Here is a 17,713-nt window from a genome sequence, read left to right as displayed (position 1 = left end):
AAGTAGGGGGGAGGGCAGGCACTATTCACGGTTGTTTTGATTTTGCTTTATTTACAACAATACCAGCCGAATGTGGCTGGGTTGGGAGGGTGATTCTCAAAATTTCAGAGGGTAATTTTGTCTATATGGTTTAGCACGGAGCCACTCGATTTCATCCTATTTACAACAATACCAGCCGGATGAAGTTGGGTTGGGAGTGTAATTCTCAAAAGTTCAGAGGGTAATTTTGTCCGTTTGGAGTAGCACGTATTGCTGTGCGCTCCCCTCCCATCTCTCACTCTTCCTTTCTCTCCTACGCGAGCCCTCTCTCATCTCTCACTCTTCCTGTTTCTGTCCTCCACAAACCCTAGCAGTAGCCACAACTCCATCTCTTCCGTTTCTCTCATCCTAGAACGGAAGAAATATGGAAAATCAGGGCTCTTCCATTTGCTTCCACAGATTTCTCGAGCTCCGGATCGCTAGCCTCCGTATGAAGGTTCGTCTCTCTCTCTCACTTTTTTTTTTCAATTCGTGATCGAATTTTCTTTCCAAGAATGCTAGATCTGTTGCCTTCGGGAAGAATGCCCTGCATTTTTCTGCCTTTTTCTTTTTAGTGATTTTTTTTCCTTTTTTTTTTCCTGATGAGAATGCAGGTTTTGGGGTTGCAGACTTGGACTGTCGAATGGAGAAGTTGAAAAGCAACTGCAGAAAACCAGCAATGGAGACCCGGCACCAGCATATTCAAGTCGATCTGGGTAATCTCATGGCCTTCGACCCTCATCACAGCTTCCCCTCCATCCCCTTCTCTAAGTTATTTTTCTTTACTTATACAATATATCTCTATTTTTTGGTAATATTTTTGTATACTTCTGGGCTTTTTGAAATGATTGCTTTTGAGAAATTAATTGAAAATTTACTTTTGGAAATTGGGATTTTATTTGGATTAATCCAATCAGTAAAGTGGCAGTCTTTAAGTGAAATAATGCATTTTTCACACTATGCTGATGGGTTTTTGTTCAGTGGGTGAAATTCTGATTTGTTTTTTTCGTGGTATTTTGGGAGGAATTAGTGAAGGAATGTATAACGAAAGGGACCGAGTTGGTTTAAGCTATTGCGAATAGTCTTTTCAAAAAACATCACAGGTACTTCCAGATTCAGAGAACAACTAAACCTCTATTTGTTTCCTATAATTGTAAACTCAATTTGCAATGTGAAATCTTGATACTCTTAGGTGGTCTGATGTCCCCAAGTTGATTATAAGCTGTCTTTTAAAATGTATCGTTTTTGGAATAAAAAGTAAATAAATTCTGTCTGTCGGTCATAAAAAGTCTACTAAGTTCATGCAGAATATTGTTAATTCGAACTGATTCGGTATTGAATTTGATGGTTATGTTTTCTGGTGGATCAATATTCATGGTTATGTATTCAATTTTGTTGTCGTTGTGGCTGTCTGTGAGATTTGGTTTTGTCTTTTTTTTTCCCCTATGTACAACTTTTGTAAAAGTGAAGTGTTCGTTTTTAATGTTGAGATTAAATTCAAGTGTTTAGACTTTAATTGAAGCAGATTTGGTTTATTTTCATGACATTTGAGTGTTTGAATTTTACTGCTACAGTATTAGATGAAATCAAAATTTAGTTTAGAGATTGGAGTGATGGATCTTTAGAATTTTAACAGTGAGAGATTTCAGAGGACTTGAAATTTCCTGTAAATTAGATGTGGATTTATGGATTTCTGTAAGATTTTTGAGAATTTTTTTCTGAATTTGATTTATGATTTTGATAGACTTATAATGGAATGGGACAATAGAGTTAGTATCAAAACCTTGCTGAGATTTTTCATCAAGAGAGGATCAGCTTCTCTGGGTGGCTTTTTTGTTTTGTGATTAACGTGTTTTTAAAACTTGGTTCCATGGTATAACCTATAAAACTACAACTTGGTTCCATGACATAACTTCTCTGAGAACCAGGTTGTGCTTGCAAGTTTGCATATTCTGGCCACCCTTAATTCTCATTCATGCTATATTACTGATCACAAATGACTGTTGTACTGAATTAACATAGTTGTGATGAAATGTTTCTTTCATTGTTCTGTCCAATGAAGAAAACCTTTTCAAAAGGGTTTTCTTTTGTTATTCTCACACACCAAATGCTGCATTTGTGTATGTAATGAAGACATAAATGGTCATATGGGATTCTTATTCATCTTTTTTTTATTAGGATATTTTGATTAATTTCAGTGGTTGTAAGGTAATGATAATACTTAAGTACTGAAACAAGACCTTCTTTATGTGAAAATTCAAAGTAGCTCAGTAATAATTTCCACTGTTAACCATATATGATCATCCTTTGCTAATAATTTGTTAAATCTTTACGTCTACATATATACATATATATATATATGTGTGTGTGTATATGAAGAGATATGCACCACCTTCCAGTAATCAATTGAATTATTTACAATTTTGTTTACCTTCTGTTTCATATCTTTATTCCTTATTATCTTGGCTGTTCTGCAACGGGTTAACGATTTCGGTCATGCGTCCTACACTGCGCCTCACAATCACTTCCATCTCTGTTTTGTGATTCCTTTGATCTGCTTCCTCATGTTTTTGATCTCTGCTTTTTGATGTCCTCACTCATGCTGCTCCCAATTTCTCTAACCTTCCACAAGTAATTAAATCTCACTTTTTCTCAACTACCCAGAAGCCAAATATTTGAGTTTTCGTTGTGGTTTGTTACTTTACCGAATTTGGTTGTTAATTTTTTGGCTTTCAGTTTTCGAACCAGAGGAGAAAATCAAGTATTTTGACACGGTTTGCCAAAAATTGACAATCAAAGAGTCTTTCAGGGGTTTTAGACTGTATTTCTTAATCACTATGTCATTAAGTCTGAATCGGCAACATCAGCCATGATTGCTTCCTACAACTTTTCAGAAAGTTAGACAGAGTTTGGGTTATTCTGTTATGGGGTCGAAGGAAATGAGGGACTATTAAATAGGTAATAGGTAATCCAAAAGATGAGAGTTTGTGTTTTTGTGTTTGATTTTGCTATTGCTAGGTCGTCTTTGTGTGTTGTCTTTCAAGACAACTATTAAATAGGTCATGAACAAGTTGGATGAGTATAGGAAGTAAACAAACATATTGAAATTAATTACAATTATAGTATAACCAAAATTATGAACAATGATTGATACATATTTCGTATTTTTTATGGTCCATTTGTGTTCTATTTGGTTGTATTTTGCTGGAATTTCATATAATTTGATTTGGCTGTGTAACTGATTAACTTAAATTTTTTTGTAAAGCTTCACATTTTAAACATAATTGTAGTGTTTGCATATTAGATCCTATGCAATGTAGTTGATGATAAATAGTGATTTTCCTTTTTGCAGGGTTTGAAAACTTTTTCTTCTTGGTATTTGGTGCATCTATGTTTGTCTTCCAAGATCTTCTGTATGAAAGGTAACTGATTTAAGGTTTTTGAATAATTAACTTTGAATTTTTGTTGGCTGTTTTGCTTGCGTTTTCTTAGATCAGACTAAATGTTAATACTAGGTTTATATATAGTTCTGTTCAAATTGAAATTTCAATATGGTTGATTTGTTTATATTAAATATTTATTGCATTATTTTATTATGTGTGTTATATATTTATTCTTTTGTTTTTTTTTTCCTTCTTCTTTGCATTTTTTGGGGTTAATTAATGGGTAATGGGCTTCTCAATCTGTTGTCTAGACTAAAGAAAAGGAGGAAGGGGCTCTCAAAAATTTCAGATCCGAGAAAATAAAAAGGTATAGATCTTCACCTTTATCTTTATTAAGTCCAAATAGGATGGATCCGTGAAACTCTGAAAGATAATATGTGAATAACAATTTTTGTGTCTTTGTTCTTGGTGTAGGTCTTGAGCAGCAACCAATATCAAAGGAGAAGAAAAATCAGAAGGGAAGAGGAAGACGATGGAGAAAAGAGATGGGGAAGCTGCAAAGAATTGGGGGATGGGGTGCCGAGTGGGCTTCACGAGAAACAAAAACCAATTGGGGGTGGGGAAGAAGAAACGAAAAAGGAAGCATATCTAGCCGCTGGGGTCAGTTTGTTTTTTATCTGTGGGTTCTATGGTTTTTAGTTTCGTCTGCTGCAAATTTTGATTGTATAAATTGGGTTTGGGTTTTTGTTGTTGTGAATACATATGTGAACATATAATCTACCCCCAGGCTCCTCCCGCCTCCCTCTTCCTCTGTTGGACAACATCACCTCCCGCTTCTCTTGGGTATTTTCTTAATCTTTATTTTTCCTCCATCTGACTTCCGTTTTATTTGCAGGTTTGATGCTCCCAGAAAAGCTGATTCCAAGTGAGTTTCTGTTTTCATTTTCCGTTTTGCTGTGAATTTTCTTCGATTTGATCGAACATCTCGATACGAACAGTTGATTTTCAATTTATCTTTACTTTTCTGGAGACCTGTTGGTTGCATGTACAAGAAATACTTTTATATCACGTTTCAATTTCAAAGTTGTTTTGAGTTAATAGTAGATTATCTCCTGTTGCAATTTCAACGATGAGATCACCAAGTAACCGTATTCTAATTAGTATGTTTTGTGATATGGGACCATTTATCCCACTGAATTGATTTCCTTGCTGTTTAGTAAACATATTAGTAGCCCTAAAGTTACCTTTTCACTGACAGTGCCATCAAATTTAATGAATGCAAGTAGCGATAGCATATCAAAGTTGGAATTTTCCAAATTTATAATTTTAGTTTTTATTTGATTCGTCTTAATGTATGTTTAGAATTGTGTTTGTGGAAGTGATTTGAGACGGATTTCAAGCTGGGTTGCTGAGATTTGATTCAAATTGGTGGATTTGGGTGAGAAACTAAGAAACCCTACTATTTTCTTTCGTTTTTATGAGCTGAGATGGACATGCATATGATTCTCTTTGTGAGATACAAGAGATTGAGGAATTTTTATAGTATGGTGGCTAGCTAAGGAAATAAACAAAGGGATAATTATTTTGTTCTGGGATCCACAATTTATTGCAAAGTTGAATTCTCTTGAATTTTTGTTGTTTAATATTTTGTTCATGTATTTGAATGCATTTTTAATTTCAGCCGATCTATCTAAAGCCCAGTTCAATTTGTTGGAAATTCATCAGATAGCATTGGGTCTAATCATTTCCTTTTAGAATTTCAGGTGGGTTTTATTTATTTATTTATTTATTTTTTGTTTTATTTCTATAGGGGAGTTGCATGTGTCCATGTCAGGTTCATAAGCCAAAGGAACCATTTTTCTGGATATATTGAAATATGTAAGAAAATTTTCCTATTTTAACATATTAGTTTTTGCTCGGTGGGATTGAAAATTGGGATTTTGATGCGGTTTTGTTATTTTTGTGGTCAATTTGCGAACACTTAGCAGCGATAACCACATGTTTGATGAAAGATACCAGTGAAACAATTGTTAATGTTTGGGAACCAACATAGCTCCTTATTTTGGGTGTTTGTTTTTATTGTTGGTAGGAGAACGATTTGGAGCAATTGACTCAGACTTCTGATCAAATAAGGTGAGTTCATTTGTTAGTTGGTTCTGTGAAATGCAAACGTGTTCCATCTTCAAATAAGGTTTAATTTACTCAGTTTTTTTGTCTTTCAGTATAAAAAAGTGTATGGTAGTGCTATGCACTTTTTTTTTGTTATTATCAATGCAGCTGTTGAGCTGCTTATTCTCAAATTTTTTAAAGAGGGCCATTAATATAGTACAAGTATTTTTTATTTCCATAGAAGCCAAGGATATATGTAATTGTATGTTGGTTATATGAGTTTGTTTGATATATGACCTTTAGTTTGTATACTTATATGGAGTTGTGCAAGGTTGCCACTCTTTGCCCCCTTTCGATTGTGATCGAATTTATTGTTTTGTTCTTTCTTATTGTAAATGTCATTTTGTTTGTAAAGTTTAGTTTATAAACTACTTCTATTTACTTTTTTAATTTCTTTTTTGTTTATGTAGTCATTTCTTGATTTTAGTTTCTGTGGATTTATATGGTTCTGATTACAGAAAGTATTGTCATTGGATGAGAACTCTTACAAGCAAGCTGCAAATCTGTTCAAAGAAACCAAGATCTGTTAACATCAAATGCATCAGCCATTGGCAAAGGAATAGTATGTATTGTTGTTTCTCCATTCTATGGTCATATTAATAATGGTACGATGAAATAATGTTTGAGGTGTTCTTTTAGAATCCTTTTGCTGGAACACTTGCTTTAATATGGATTTGGTCTAATGTAAATGCATTTCTATGTACTGCTTGAAGAAGCAAAACAATTCTGGTTTGCTTTTGTTTTGTACTCTCTAAAATCTTTGAACGACAAGAATTCGGATAATTCACAGAAGAGTTTTGGTGATAATGGATTTTCTCTCTTCCAAATTTTGAGAGCTGCAAAGCTGAAGTATGTTTCCCAATCTCCTTTCTTTCCTTTAGCTTATAATTATCTGCTCATGAATTCTTGGCATCTTATTTTCTTCTACTTATTGGGGCGTTTTACAAAATCGTAGATTTTTTCAAGGAGTTTTCTTAGTTTGTTGTCAAGGCTGGTTCAATTTTGAGAAATATTTATGGTGAAGATTGGGAAAACAAACTTGATGTATTAATTTTTCATAGATGGTTTATGCTTGAATTAGCCGTGTTTTTATGTATTCCAGCGTTCTTTTTTCTTGGAGTTACTCAATCCTATACTCATGATTTGAGTTCTTAATTTTTCAGGCAAAAGAGTTGCAGGCAAATTTTGTGTGCTTGAGCCTCTTAAGCAAGTGAGTTCTTTCTTTTGCGAATTGTGAATACATTTTTGCAATTCTATTGGGTCCAGTCAATGTGCCCCTCCTTCCATCCCCAATGGTATTCTCTTTTTTTAGTCAATCAAAGCAGACCACACATATTTCATCTAATTATGACGCTCCTAATAATGTAATCATCCATTGTCAAAACATTCCCAATTTATTTACTAATTTTAATTTTGGCTTTTAAGTTTGGGATTTGGTTTTTAATATTTATATTTTTGTACAAACTTGATGGTATGAAGGGGTTTGATGATTTCTGAATGTATGAAAGTTGTATGGTTCAAAAGATGATAACATTTTGTTCTAAGAATTGGGAAGCAGTTGCTATTTGAAAAAGGTTGGTTTTTCAATTTTTTTATTTGTAAATCAAGCTAAATTGAATAGATGTGTTTGTATATTGTATATTGTAAATCAAGCTAAAGTGGTCTTTTTTGCTGAAAAATGTAATTTGGTTTTGTGGATCAAAGTTTTCAGAGTAAGAAAATTACCTTGGAGACAGAATTTATATATGAGAACTTACATTTATTTAGAGTTTTGAATTCATCTTTATTCTATGTCGGTTATGGGATTGACAATTTCGGCTTAGTTTTGGCTAAGAAAGAATTAGACTGTTACTTATTAAGTTGAGTTAGGAGGATTGCGGTGTCGAAAATTAAGAAGGGTTAGTGCTATTGTAATGGCATTTGCATTTGTTTTGAACCTAAAAAATATTTGGTCCTTTTCTGTACTGAGATCCGATGACCTGAGACTATCAAAAAGGATCCATTTATTAAAGTAACAATGCAATGGTGGTGGGAATAAGCGTTCTCATGTATCTATGGATGTGATATGAATCAGGTGGATGATGTTGAAGCATCAGTAAAAAAAACAAATAGGATCTCAGATATTTTACATTAATCCATACATTAGTGCTTGAAAGATTGGCTTCTGAAACAAGAACACACTTTTTTTGCATTTTAGTTTAGCTGTTAAAACACGTGCCTGACCTGCATGACATATATTTTGCCATCTTAACTTGAAGGGTAAGTGTTAAATGCATGTTGCTTCTGTTTCTCAAGAAACTGATTATTTTATTGCAATTGTATCTTTTATAATCAGCTTGGTTGAACGTATATAAAAATTGAATTGCTCTAAAGTAGGGGGGAGGGCAGGCACTATTCACGTTTGTTTTGATTTTGCTTTATTTACAACAATGCCAGTCGAATGTGGCTGGGTTGGGGGGTAATTCTCAAAAGTTCAGAGGGTGATTTTGTCATTTAAGGTGAATTCCTCCCCCCTCGATTTTGCTTTATTTACAACAAAACCGTGGGATTTGGGCCTGGGTTGGAACGTAGTTATTAAAAGTTAGGGGGGTAATTTTGTCTGAACAGATATATCGGTTTCATCAAATTTGCAAAATTGCCACTGGGCTTCAGAAATTTTTTATTGTGTTAAATGACAAGACTACCCATCTCATCTTCAGATCCCACGATGAGGATGATGAGTTAGAGGGGTAGAATCATCTTTTTATCATTAGGGTTTCAGATTGGGGTTAGGTTCCTTCCCCGTCACTTCGTCTGTCTTTGGCACAGGCAAGGCCATGCCGATCCTGGCATGGGTGAGTGGGAGGGCGACAATGAGAGAAAGTGAGAGTGACAGTGACAGTGACAGAAAGAGAAATTACAGGGATTGGTAATCCCATCCCGTGTTTTCCCCTCATCTCTGTCACACTCAACCTCTCTCTAACCCTTTCTCTTTCACTCTCTTTCAAACTCTCCCTTTCTCCCAACTCTCCATCTCTCTCAACTTTAGTCCTAACCCTAATTTGTTCTTTCATTCCTCAATTTTCTCCATCCGAGCAATGAAAAATCGAACTGGGTTTTCAGATTATTGATGCACAGGGAAGGGAGGGAGGGAGGGAGTTGATTGAGGGAGTTGGTGAGTTTGGTCTTTATAAATTTTGGTAGCGGTGATTTCTTCTACACTTATGATGTGACAACGTTGTGTAATGATTGCAGGTTTTTGAAAATTTTGAGCTTCACAAACTGTGGAAAAAGAAACAAGTTTTGCTGAAATCAATTTAAAGGCACAATAACAAATGTATAAAAAAAATCTATTGGATGATGTAATTTGGTTTGGATTTGTAAATTATGCTTTTCAATGTGGATTAATTGTTTAAGTAATTTTAGATTATGCTGATTGTTTGTTTTCTCTTCTACTTATTTTGTGTTTTCCAGCTATTTTTCTGTAATTACCTTTTGTTTATATTATAGGACAGGTTTGTAATTCTTATTTTGATAATTTTTTCTCCTTTCTCTCTTTTTGATACTTTGCATGTGTATTCACTTGGAAAAAATACTTTAGTCTAAATGATATTAATGCTGCAGGATATATTTTCTTTTGGAGCCATAAAATCTGCAACAGATTTCCAAGAATACAATGAGGTTGCTGGCGTTTCAGCGCTTGACTTTGGTTACACAAATAACACTGCAGTGTACCATACAAAAGTTTTTTTCCTTCCCTTTTGCCACTTTTTTGGGATAGTAGTTACAAAATCTGTTTAAAGCATAGATGTGAAATTTACAGGACGGGTTAGTAAGTTAATTAGTTAGTTTGATTCTCAATGGATGAGTTATTGCGATTTGCAGAGATAGACTAAAGACTTAAAGAAAACAATGTTTGTTTTGAGTACTTCTCAAGTCATTGAGGCACAAATGTTGTTCCTGCATTAATTAATTTTTTTTATATCAAAATTGAATAAACTTGATTTTCCTTGATATCCAAATGTATTAAAGTAATTTTGATTGAAGTTTGTTTATGTCTGCTTTCCAAGATTCATTTTTTGGTTACCAGATATCTCACTTTGTTTATGGTTTGCTTTTTTTTTGTTAACTGAAACAGAGGTTTTTTATTCTTTGTGTTTTTAGGACTTCATTCACCCTTTACAAGTCAACCCTGCAATACCAAAGTACAAGAGAAACAAAGATTAGAGGTAATTTTTGCTCTAACTTGGAATAGTTTCTAAGATTTGTATTGTGCAATTGTCCAGTGTTAACTACTAAATCGATTAAAAAACATTCTGTAGGGGCTGCGTTGCCATTCAATTACCTATGGAATTTATAACATGCAATTAGTTTCTTTTTAGTTGAGTTCAAATAATGTTGATTGCGCTGTTATAAAGCTCTTTTTTATAGTTAGGTTGAAAATCTTATCGATATATTCTTTATTTAGTTGGTCCAATTTGTAACAGATGAGATTGTTTTGTTTGATGTTTCAATCAAAATTTGATCCTTTTTTTTGTGTGTGAAATTATAATGGAATTGCAAGTCAAGTATATCTTAAGATTCTTGGTTGCATACCCACCTTCCCACAACTATTAGTCTCTTGATTTGATGGATTTTTATAATTTCTTGGATCTACAGTTACAATGCTTTTTATAATTTCCTAGATCTATCATTTTTGTTCGTTCATGATTATGTTGAATGTTTTTCAGGTTAAATGTGTCTTATTCATGTAGTTAAGGCTGGTGAATTCAAGTCCCGCGGCATCGCGCGGGCTTATTACTAGTAACTATCCATAACAGGAGGTTCAATTACAAGTCAAGCACAAAATGAAAGAGTAAACTGTCGGTTTACCCCTTGAATTTTTACCTCATTTTCGATTTTTTCCCTGAACTTTTCTATTGGAAAATTAAGGACTCAAACTAATTTTTTTAGCCAATTTGCCCCCTACCGTTAATTTTTCATATATTCCATCCATATTTCCGTTAAGTGAGACCATGTGCACAACATGTGAGGGTAGTTAAGTTATTTCAATCTTAAAAATGATTAAAAAACTGAAAATAAAAAAAAAAGCAAAATTTTCCCTCTATTTTTTCCCGCTAATTCCTATCCTCGATTTTATTTTTCCCTCCCATTCCTATGCATTAGAAATGACATATGGTGTTATTGTCTATCATTTTTATTTTCTCTAACAAATTAATAATTTGACAAATGCTAATTGTGCTATTGTCTCCAAAGCAATGCATTAATATAAGAAACCTTAATCTTTTTTATGGACATGTTTCTTATATTAATGTACTGCTTTGGAGACAATAACACCATGAACATTTGTCAAATTATTAATTTGTTAGAGAAAATAAAAATGGTAGTACATGCTTCAAGAAAAAGATTAACTTAGCTACTTATGAAGACAATAACACCATATGTTATTTCTCATGCATGGGAATAAGAGGGAGAAATAAAATTGAGGATAGGAATTAGCGGGAAAAAATAGAGGGAAAATTTTTATTATTATTTATTTTCAGTTTTTAATCATTTTTAAGAGTGAAATGACTTAACTATCCTCACATGTTATGCACATAGTCTCACTTAACGGAAATATGGATGGAATATATGAAAAACTAACGGTAGGGGGCAAATTGGCTAAAAAAATTAGTTTTAGTCCTTAATTTTCCAATAGAAAAGTTCAAGGGGGAAATCGAAAGTGAGGTGAAAGTTCAGGGGGTAAACCGACAGTTTACCCAATAAGAAATTAGCCGTCCAAGCAAAACATAGCCCAAACAGACAATCGGGCCCAAACAGAACAACAAAAAACAAAACAACTAGAAACAACCTGCACCACATCGCCATCGACCGGAATCCGCCAACGTGCACACCATCCCCAGAACATATCGGAGATCTAGCCAACCAATGCCCCATAAGTGGTGGAAAAGTAATAAGGATCCTCTCCGGATTCTCTTTGTGAGGATCTCGAGAATCCTCTAATCACATCCGTTCATTGTACATCGTGCAGCCAGTTTTCGTCAAGTATTGTTTTTATTCAATTTTAAATAAAACAAATTACAATAATTTCTAACCACATGATATACGATGAACTGACATGATTAGAGGATTTTCAGAATCCTCACAAAGAGGATCCGGAAAGAATTCTCATTCATGGAAAAGAAAACTCCAACCTTCCTCTATCAAACACCAAATAGATCTAAGCCACAAATTGATAAAAACTAGCAAGAAAGAGATCCCACCAGTAACAATGACAATAAAGGCATACACATGGAAGGTGGTGGTGTTTCCGCCAAAGCCGGAGCTGTTCACACCTTCCGAGAGGTTCACGACAAGTCGCGTGAAGAAAAATGGACTGCAAATCTGAAATTGAGTGAGATAGCCTTAACCAAAAAACTTCACTTATAAAGCTTCACCGACAAAGTTTCAACCCAAAAACTTCAACCACTCAAGTTATGTGCCCAAAGGAAAAAGCATCAACACTACAACATGTAAAAAACTTCACACACTCTTGATTAAGATAGTGTTAAACAAAATTAATTTATGGGGTCCTATGACTAGCTTCAACCATTCAAGCTATGTGCCCAAATGAAAAAGCTTCAACCATTCAGGCTATGTACACAAAGGAAAAGACTTAAACCACTGTTTTTTTTTCCCACAAAAAAGTAAGAAGGAAATGGGCTTAAGAACAAATATATATGCTTGGGCTACATCCAAAAAAGAAAAGGAATTTTTGAAGTCTTTTTTCTTCAATGACTCAAGAATATCAAGTCACCTCATTCGACTATCCTTTTCACTTGGAAACTTAGGAGACTCCCACTATATGTGTGAAATCTCATTCTTGGATTTCACTGTTATAATCTACGTATTTGTATTATTAAGATTTTATATTATTTTTCGATAATTTATATTAATTTATTTGAATTTAGATTTCAATTAAACTAATTACGAAGTTGAAGTTTGGAAATTAATTATTTAAAATCCGTAGACCTTTGGAGGTCACAATTTATATTTTTGAATAGATCTCGAAACCACGAACGCATAGGTAAAAGCCGTTTGCGAGTCCGGATTATAATGGTATAGTTACGGACATTTGAAGTTGTTCTACTAAACTATAGTTTTTAAATGAGATAAACCCCCACCATGTGGGAGTTTAAGGGAGCCAATTAGAAGTAAGGAAGGGAGCCAATCAGAAAAGAAGGGGGAAAAGGACCAATGAGAAAAAAGGAGGAAAAAAAAAAAGGGTTATCTCCCTTCCAACCCATGCACACACCACCAACCCGACTTGATTCCGGCTTCCTCCTGCCATTTTTTCCGTTGAAACGCCACATCCACCCCTGCAACCTCTTCCACAATTTCCCATCTATCATCTCCACCCAAGATTGTGGGTTTTTAGGTCCAAATTCGCGAGGAACATCACCGGAGTTCAAGGGAGGGTTTGATGGTGATCCACCATTTTTGAATGTAATCCCATCAATCTCCACCACTATTAGACTCCCTTTGAGCCCTGGAACAAAGCCCAATCAGTTTTAGGGGTGACGGAACACCGGAGTGGACAAATTGAAGCTCACCCATTCTAGGGTTTCCAACGGGTGCGAACTGATTTAGGGCCTTTCCCAGAAACATTGGACTTGGCCACAGATATAAAACTTACTCTACTCATTGAGATCTTTATTTCTATAAATTTTGGTAATTTTTAAAAATAGTCGAATTTTTCCGGTAAGTCGGGGTGGCCGACCGCCGCCTGTGGTGGCGCGTGCGGCGGCAGCCTGGCCAGTGGGACGACCGTGTCCTTTGAAGTTCAAATAGATGCCTTGATTTCATAATTGATACCCGTATGACGTAATTTGATTGTTTGGACTTAGTTTCATTACGATATCTTACTTGGTCAAAATATGAATTAACAATCCGACCGTTGGATCGTCATCAAACCTTAATATGTGATAAGAACATAATATTTTTAGATCATAGAAACTTACGGATCAGGAATCTGACGTACGGATCTTCCCTAATTGGATTTCTAAGTTTGTAAAATAAATTGTTGATCGCCACTTAATTCTAGTAATTGGTGGAGATCCGACCTTCGGATCACGATGGGATTTTAGTATGTTGTTCTAGAAGCATAATGTGGACTTTGGGAAGTTATGGATCAGAAATCCGATATGCGGATCTTCATGATCGAATTACGTAGAGTTGTGGACCCTATCTTTGACCGAGAGTTGACTTGTGGTCAACATGTCTCGAAACGTTCTAAATAATAAAATTAGTACTACGGTACTAATTGAAATCTAGTGGGCCTATATTGGTTAGATAGTGATTTGATTATTATCTTAATTTCTTGTATTAGTATGATTTGTGAATATGATTTTGTCTTATAAATATGATTTATATTGAAATGTGATTTTTATATATTTAACCATAGACCTATGCTTATTAAATAGGATTTGGCTTGTGTACTGATGATGTTTGTGATATATACATGTTTAATTATCTCTTTAATAATGTGATTGATAATTATGATGAATGTTATGACAATTATGGGATCTAAATATTGTTTGATAATTATTTGGATATGATTGCCAACTGAATACCTATTTGAACTTGGCATTACTAACTAGCATGAGATGAAGATGAAAGTCAGGAGATGAGTTAGGTACTTTATTAGATTTTTAGTAGAAATAGTAATTAAGGGAATTCCTTGTGTTTTGCTCCATATGACTAGATGCTAGTTGATATGGGGAATCGATAGCATGTATGCGTATAATTATGTATAATGTGTGATGATGAGATTGCACCATGTAGTAGTGGTACATGGATGATCCTGCTTGGTATATCCGCGATGGGGGACCATACACATGCTAGGAGTGATCATGCTTGGTATATCCGCGATGAGTGATCACTACCTAGAGCTATATGATATAGTCCTGCTTGGTATATCTGCGATGAGGGATTGTTATGGGTGATCATGCTTGGTATATCCGCGATGGGTGATCATTGCATGCACGATGAGATTATGTCTATGGTTCTGCTTGGTATATCCGCAATGGGGGACCATACGCATTCTAGAGATGATGATAATTAGTTGTACTTGGTACATTTGATAGGCGATCATATTTAGTTTGGTTCCGTTGAGTGGTTCGGAACCCGAGGTTGTTTAATTTTGTGGAATAGTCTAAAAACCCATTATTTGGAGAAGTAGGTGTTGGAGCAATTATGTTTTTATTTAAATATTTTAAATATATTTATATTTCGGTTTATTACAAACATTAAATAAAAAACATAAATTGTTATCAACCTTTGATTGAAAACAATTTTGCATTTGATTGCAGCCGTTTTACACCCCATAAATCCTTTTTAACTCCCTTGATTTCTAACGTCTACTTATATATATATATATATATATATAGGAAGATGGTATATATATAAAAAAAATACAGATGAGAAAAAAAAAGTTTTTACAAATATTGATTTAAAAACCAACATATTGAAAAAGTGTGAGTTCGAAGGTTCTTCCGGTGTGCAAGGAAGAATCTTATCAAAAGAATAAGATTCTGGGTTGTTTTATCCTGGGGACGACGTAGTATTTGTGAACTGCTTGCACATTTTGGGTAGAGCTGCGAAACGTCTTAAAGAGAGCGACTTAGTCCGCGACTCATCCCAAGAATCATTCACCACTCAAGGCTTCTACATTTTTCGGGTAACTTTGTTCATTTCTATTTCAATTTACAACAATTTTAAGACGAGATCAATCTGCCATGGAATCTGAAAACAACACCACACTCGACCTTAACAAGCCTTCCAAGTTTGAGGGTCTCCACTTTAAGCGTTGGAGGCAGAAGATGTTATTTTTTCTCACCACAAAAAAATTGGCTTCTTTTTGCACCACTGTCAAACCAACTCTCCCTGAAGAGCCCACTATTGCACAGACCAAAGCTTTACAAACTTGGATTGAAAATGATTTTCTTGCTAAGAATTATATTCTTAATGGATTGTCTGATGACCTTTATGATTACTACTCTGATTATGGCATTGCTAAAGATTTATAGGAGGCACTTCAGAAAAATATGACACTGAGGAAGCAGGAGCTAAGAAATTTGATGTTGGTCGTTATTTGAAATATCATATGGTTATTAAATCTGTTGAAGCACAATCTCATGAATTACAGAAAATTACTGATGAAATTATTTCTGAAGGTATGGTTTTAAATGATCAATTTCAAGTTGCTGTCATCATTGATAAATTGCCACCAACCTGGAAAAATTTCAAGAACTCACTCCGCCACAAGACAAAAGAGTTCTCTTTGGAAAGCTTGATCAGTTGACTTCTCATCGAGGAAAAGGCCAGGAAACAAGAATTGAAGGAGGAAATTTTGGTCGTGTCAAGCAACCAAAAGGCTACCAACTTCAATTGGAAACTCTAGCTGTGCTGAAGCCAAATGGGAAGAACATGAAGATTCAGAACAAGAATCACAACAAGCGCCTCAACAACAACACAAACAAGGTTCAAAATCAAAATCCCTCTCATCTCTAGAATAGGTACCAACCCCCCTCATGTGCTGCTTCTAATTCGCGATGGTTTGAATGCTATAACTGTCACAAGTTGGGCCATTTTGCCCAGAATTGCAGAAATAAGAAAAGCCATGCTCCACAGGTAAATCTTGTTGAAGAGCAACTGATTGCAATGATATCAGAAATCAACTTTGTTGATGGATCCGATGGGTGGTGGGTGGACACTGGCGTTTCCCACCATGTTTGCTATGATCGTTCTCTTTTCAAGACTTATTATGTGGTTGAGGGAAAGAAGGTGTTGTTGGGTGATTCGCACTCAACTGATGTTGCTGGTACTTGAGAGGTGAAGCTGAGGTTCACCTCTGAAAAAACCATAATACTGAAAGATGTGATGCACGCTCCAGCAATAAAGAAGAATTTGGTCTCGGGCTTTCTTCTCAATAAGACTGGATTTACTCAAACCATTGGAGCAGATACGTATACTCTTACTAAAAATGGGGTTTTTGTGGGAAAGGGATATGCTACTGATGAAAAGTTTAAATTGAATGTTGATGCTATTAAAATGTCATAATTGAGTCATTTGATGCTGATTTTTATGAGAATAAATTTCCTTTTAATCTTCGAAATAGTGGGGGTTCTAATTCTTCTAAAATTTATGAACCTACTATCAGATACCCCTTTATGGGAGAAACCGATTCCAGTCATATACGGTCTGAAGAAATTTTGATTGATCCTTTGACGAAAGGACTAACACGAGAAAAGGTTTGAAAAACCTTGAAAGGGATGGGACTAAAGCCTGTAGAAAATTGAGTCATTTGTGATAGCAACCCAACCTATAGACTGGAGATCCCAAGAAATAGGTTCAAATGGTAATAACAAGTCACAAGTGATATGAGTGAAGTCTTGCTAATTTTAATTTGGAATATTATTCCATGTCCATCCCTACGAAGCATGACATCCTGAAGCATTTTTAGGTTGAGATTTTTTCTCTTAGTAAGGTCTATACTCTATGTTGAGTGTGATATCTAGCTACAGGAATATCCTTGATAGTCTTACCTATGTGAATGTGGAAGTGAGGCCGCTTCCTATGAAATCTTGGGCAAGTTTCTAAAACGTTCACTATACTGAGATACAAGCACATGGCCGTAATGTGCTGGCTTTTTGAACTTCACCTCAATAAAGTTATATGTGTTGTGTTGTCAAAGATAGAGTTCAAAACAATAAGTTACTGTAGTATAATCTGGATCACTAACACTATGTACAGGTTCAAGTTAAGAAACACCTTTACTTATGCATAGCTTTATGATATGTTGCTTGATATATATTTTTTAAATAAAAACAAGTGGGGGATTGCTAGAGCAGTTATGTTTTTATTTAAATATTTTAAATATATTTATATTTCGGTTTATTACAAACATTAAATATAAAACTTAAATTGTTATCAACCTTTGATTGCATATAGTTTTGCATTTGATTCCCTGCGGTTTTGCATTTGATTGCAGACGTTTTGCACCCCATAAATCCCCTTTAACTCCCTTGATTTCTTACGTCTACTTATATATATATATATATAGGAAGATGGTATATATATAAAAAATACAGATGAGAAAAAAAAAGTTTTTACAAATATTGATT

The 17,713-nt window shown here is 34.6% G+C and overlaps 1 protein-coding gene across 29 annotated transcripts; it reads left to right on the top strand.

The window, feature by feature from the left end:
- The first annotated feature begins 290 nt into the window (after window positions 1-290).
- LOC126601962 (uncharacterized) lies at window positions 291-10,365 on the top strand. 29 transcript variants are annotated; one of them, XR_007615882.1, is made up of 15 exons: window positions 291-475; window positions 633-1,121; window positions 3,371-3,440; window positions 3,713-3,768; window positions 3,876-4,061; window positions 4,297-4,326; window positions 4,764-4,839; window positions 5,083-5,164; window positions 5,491-5,534; window positions 6,029-6,419; window positions 6,734-6,780; window positions 8,805-8,886; window positions 9,174-9,230; window positions 9,714-9,778; window positions 10,280-10,359. XR_007615882.1 is itself a non-coding variant. In XM_050268734.1 (8 exons), exons 4-8 carry the CDS (start codon window positions 6,045-6,047, stop codon window positions 9,907-9,909), a joined length of 345 nt encoding a protein of 114 aa, XP_050124691.1. In that variant the 5' UTR covers window positions 4,068-4,244; window positions 4,781-5,164; window positions 5,491-5,534; window positions 6,029-6,044; the 3' UTR covers window positions 9,910-10,084. The 29 variants fall into 29 exon arrangements, 1 of the variants encoding a protein (XP_050124691.1); XR_007615884.1 differs by having other exon boundaries at window positions 9,174-9,280; XR_007615883.1 differs by lacking the exon at window positions 10,280-10,359 and adding an exon at window positions 9,872-10,084.
- Window positions 10,366-17,713: the final 7,348 nt, after the last annotated feature.

The sequence above is a fragment of the Malus sylvestris genome, chromosome 15, assembly GCF_916048215.2.
Source record: "Malus sylvestris chromosome 15, drMalSylv7.2, whole genome shotgun sequence".
In the NCBI taxonomy this organism is placed as follows: domain Eukaryota; kingdom Viridiplantae; phylum Streptophyta; class Magnoliopsida; order Rosales; family Rosaceae; genus Malus; species Malus sylvestris.
This window is presented reverse-complemented; position numbering and strand designations above follow the sequence as displayed.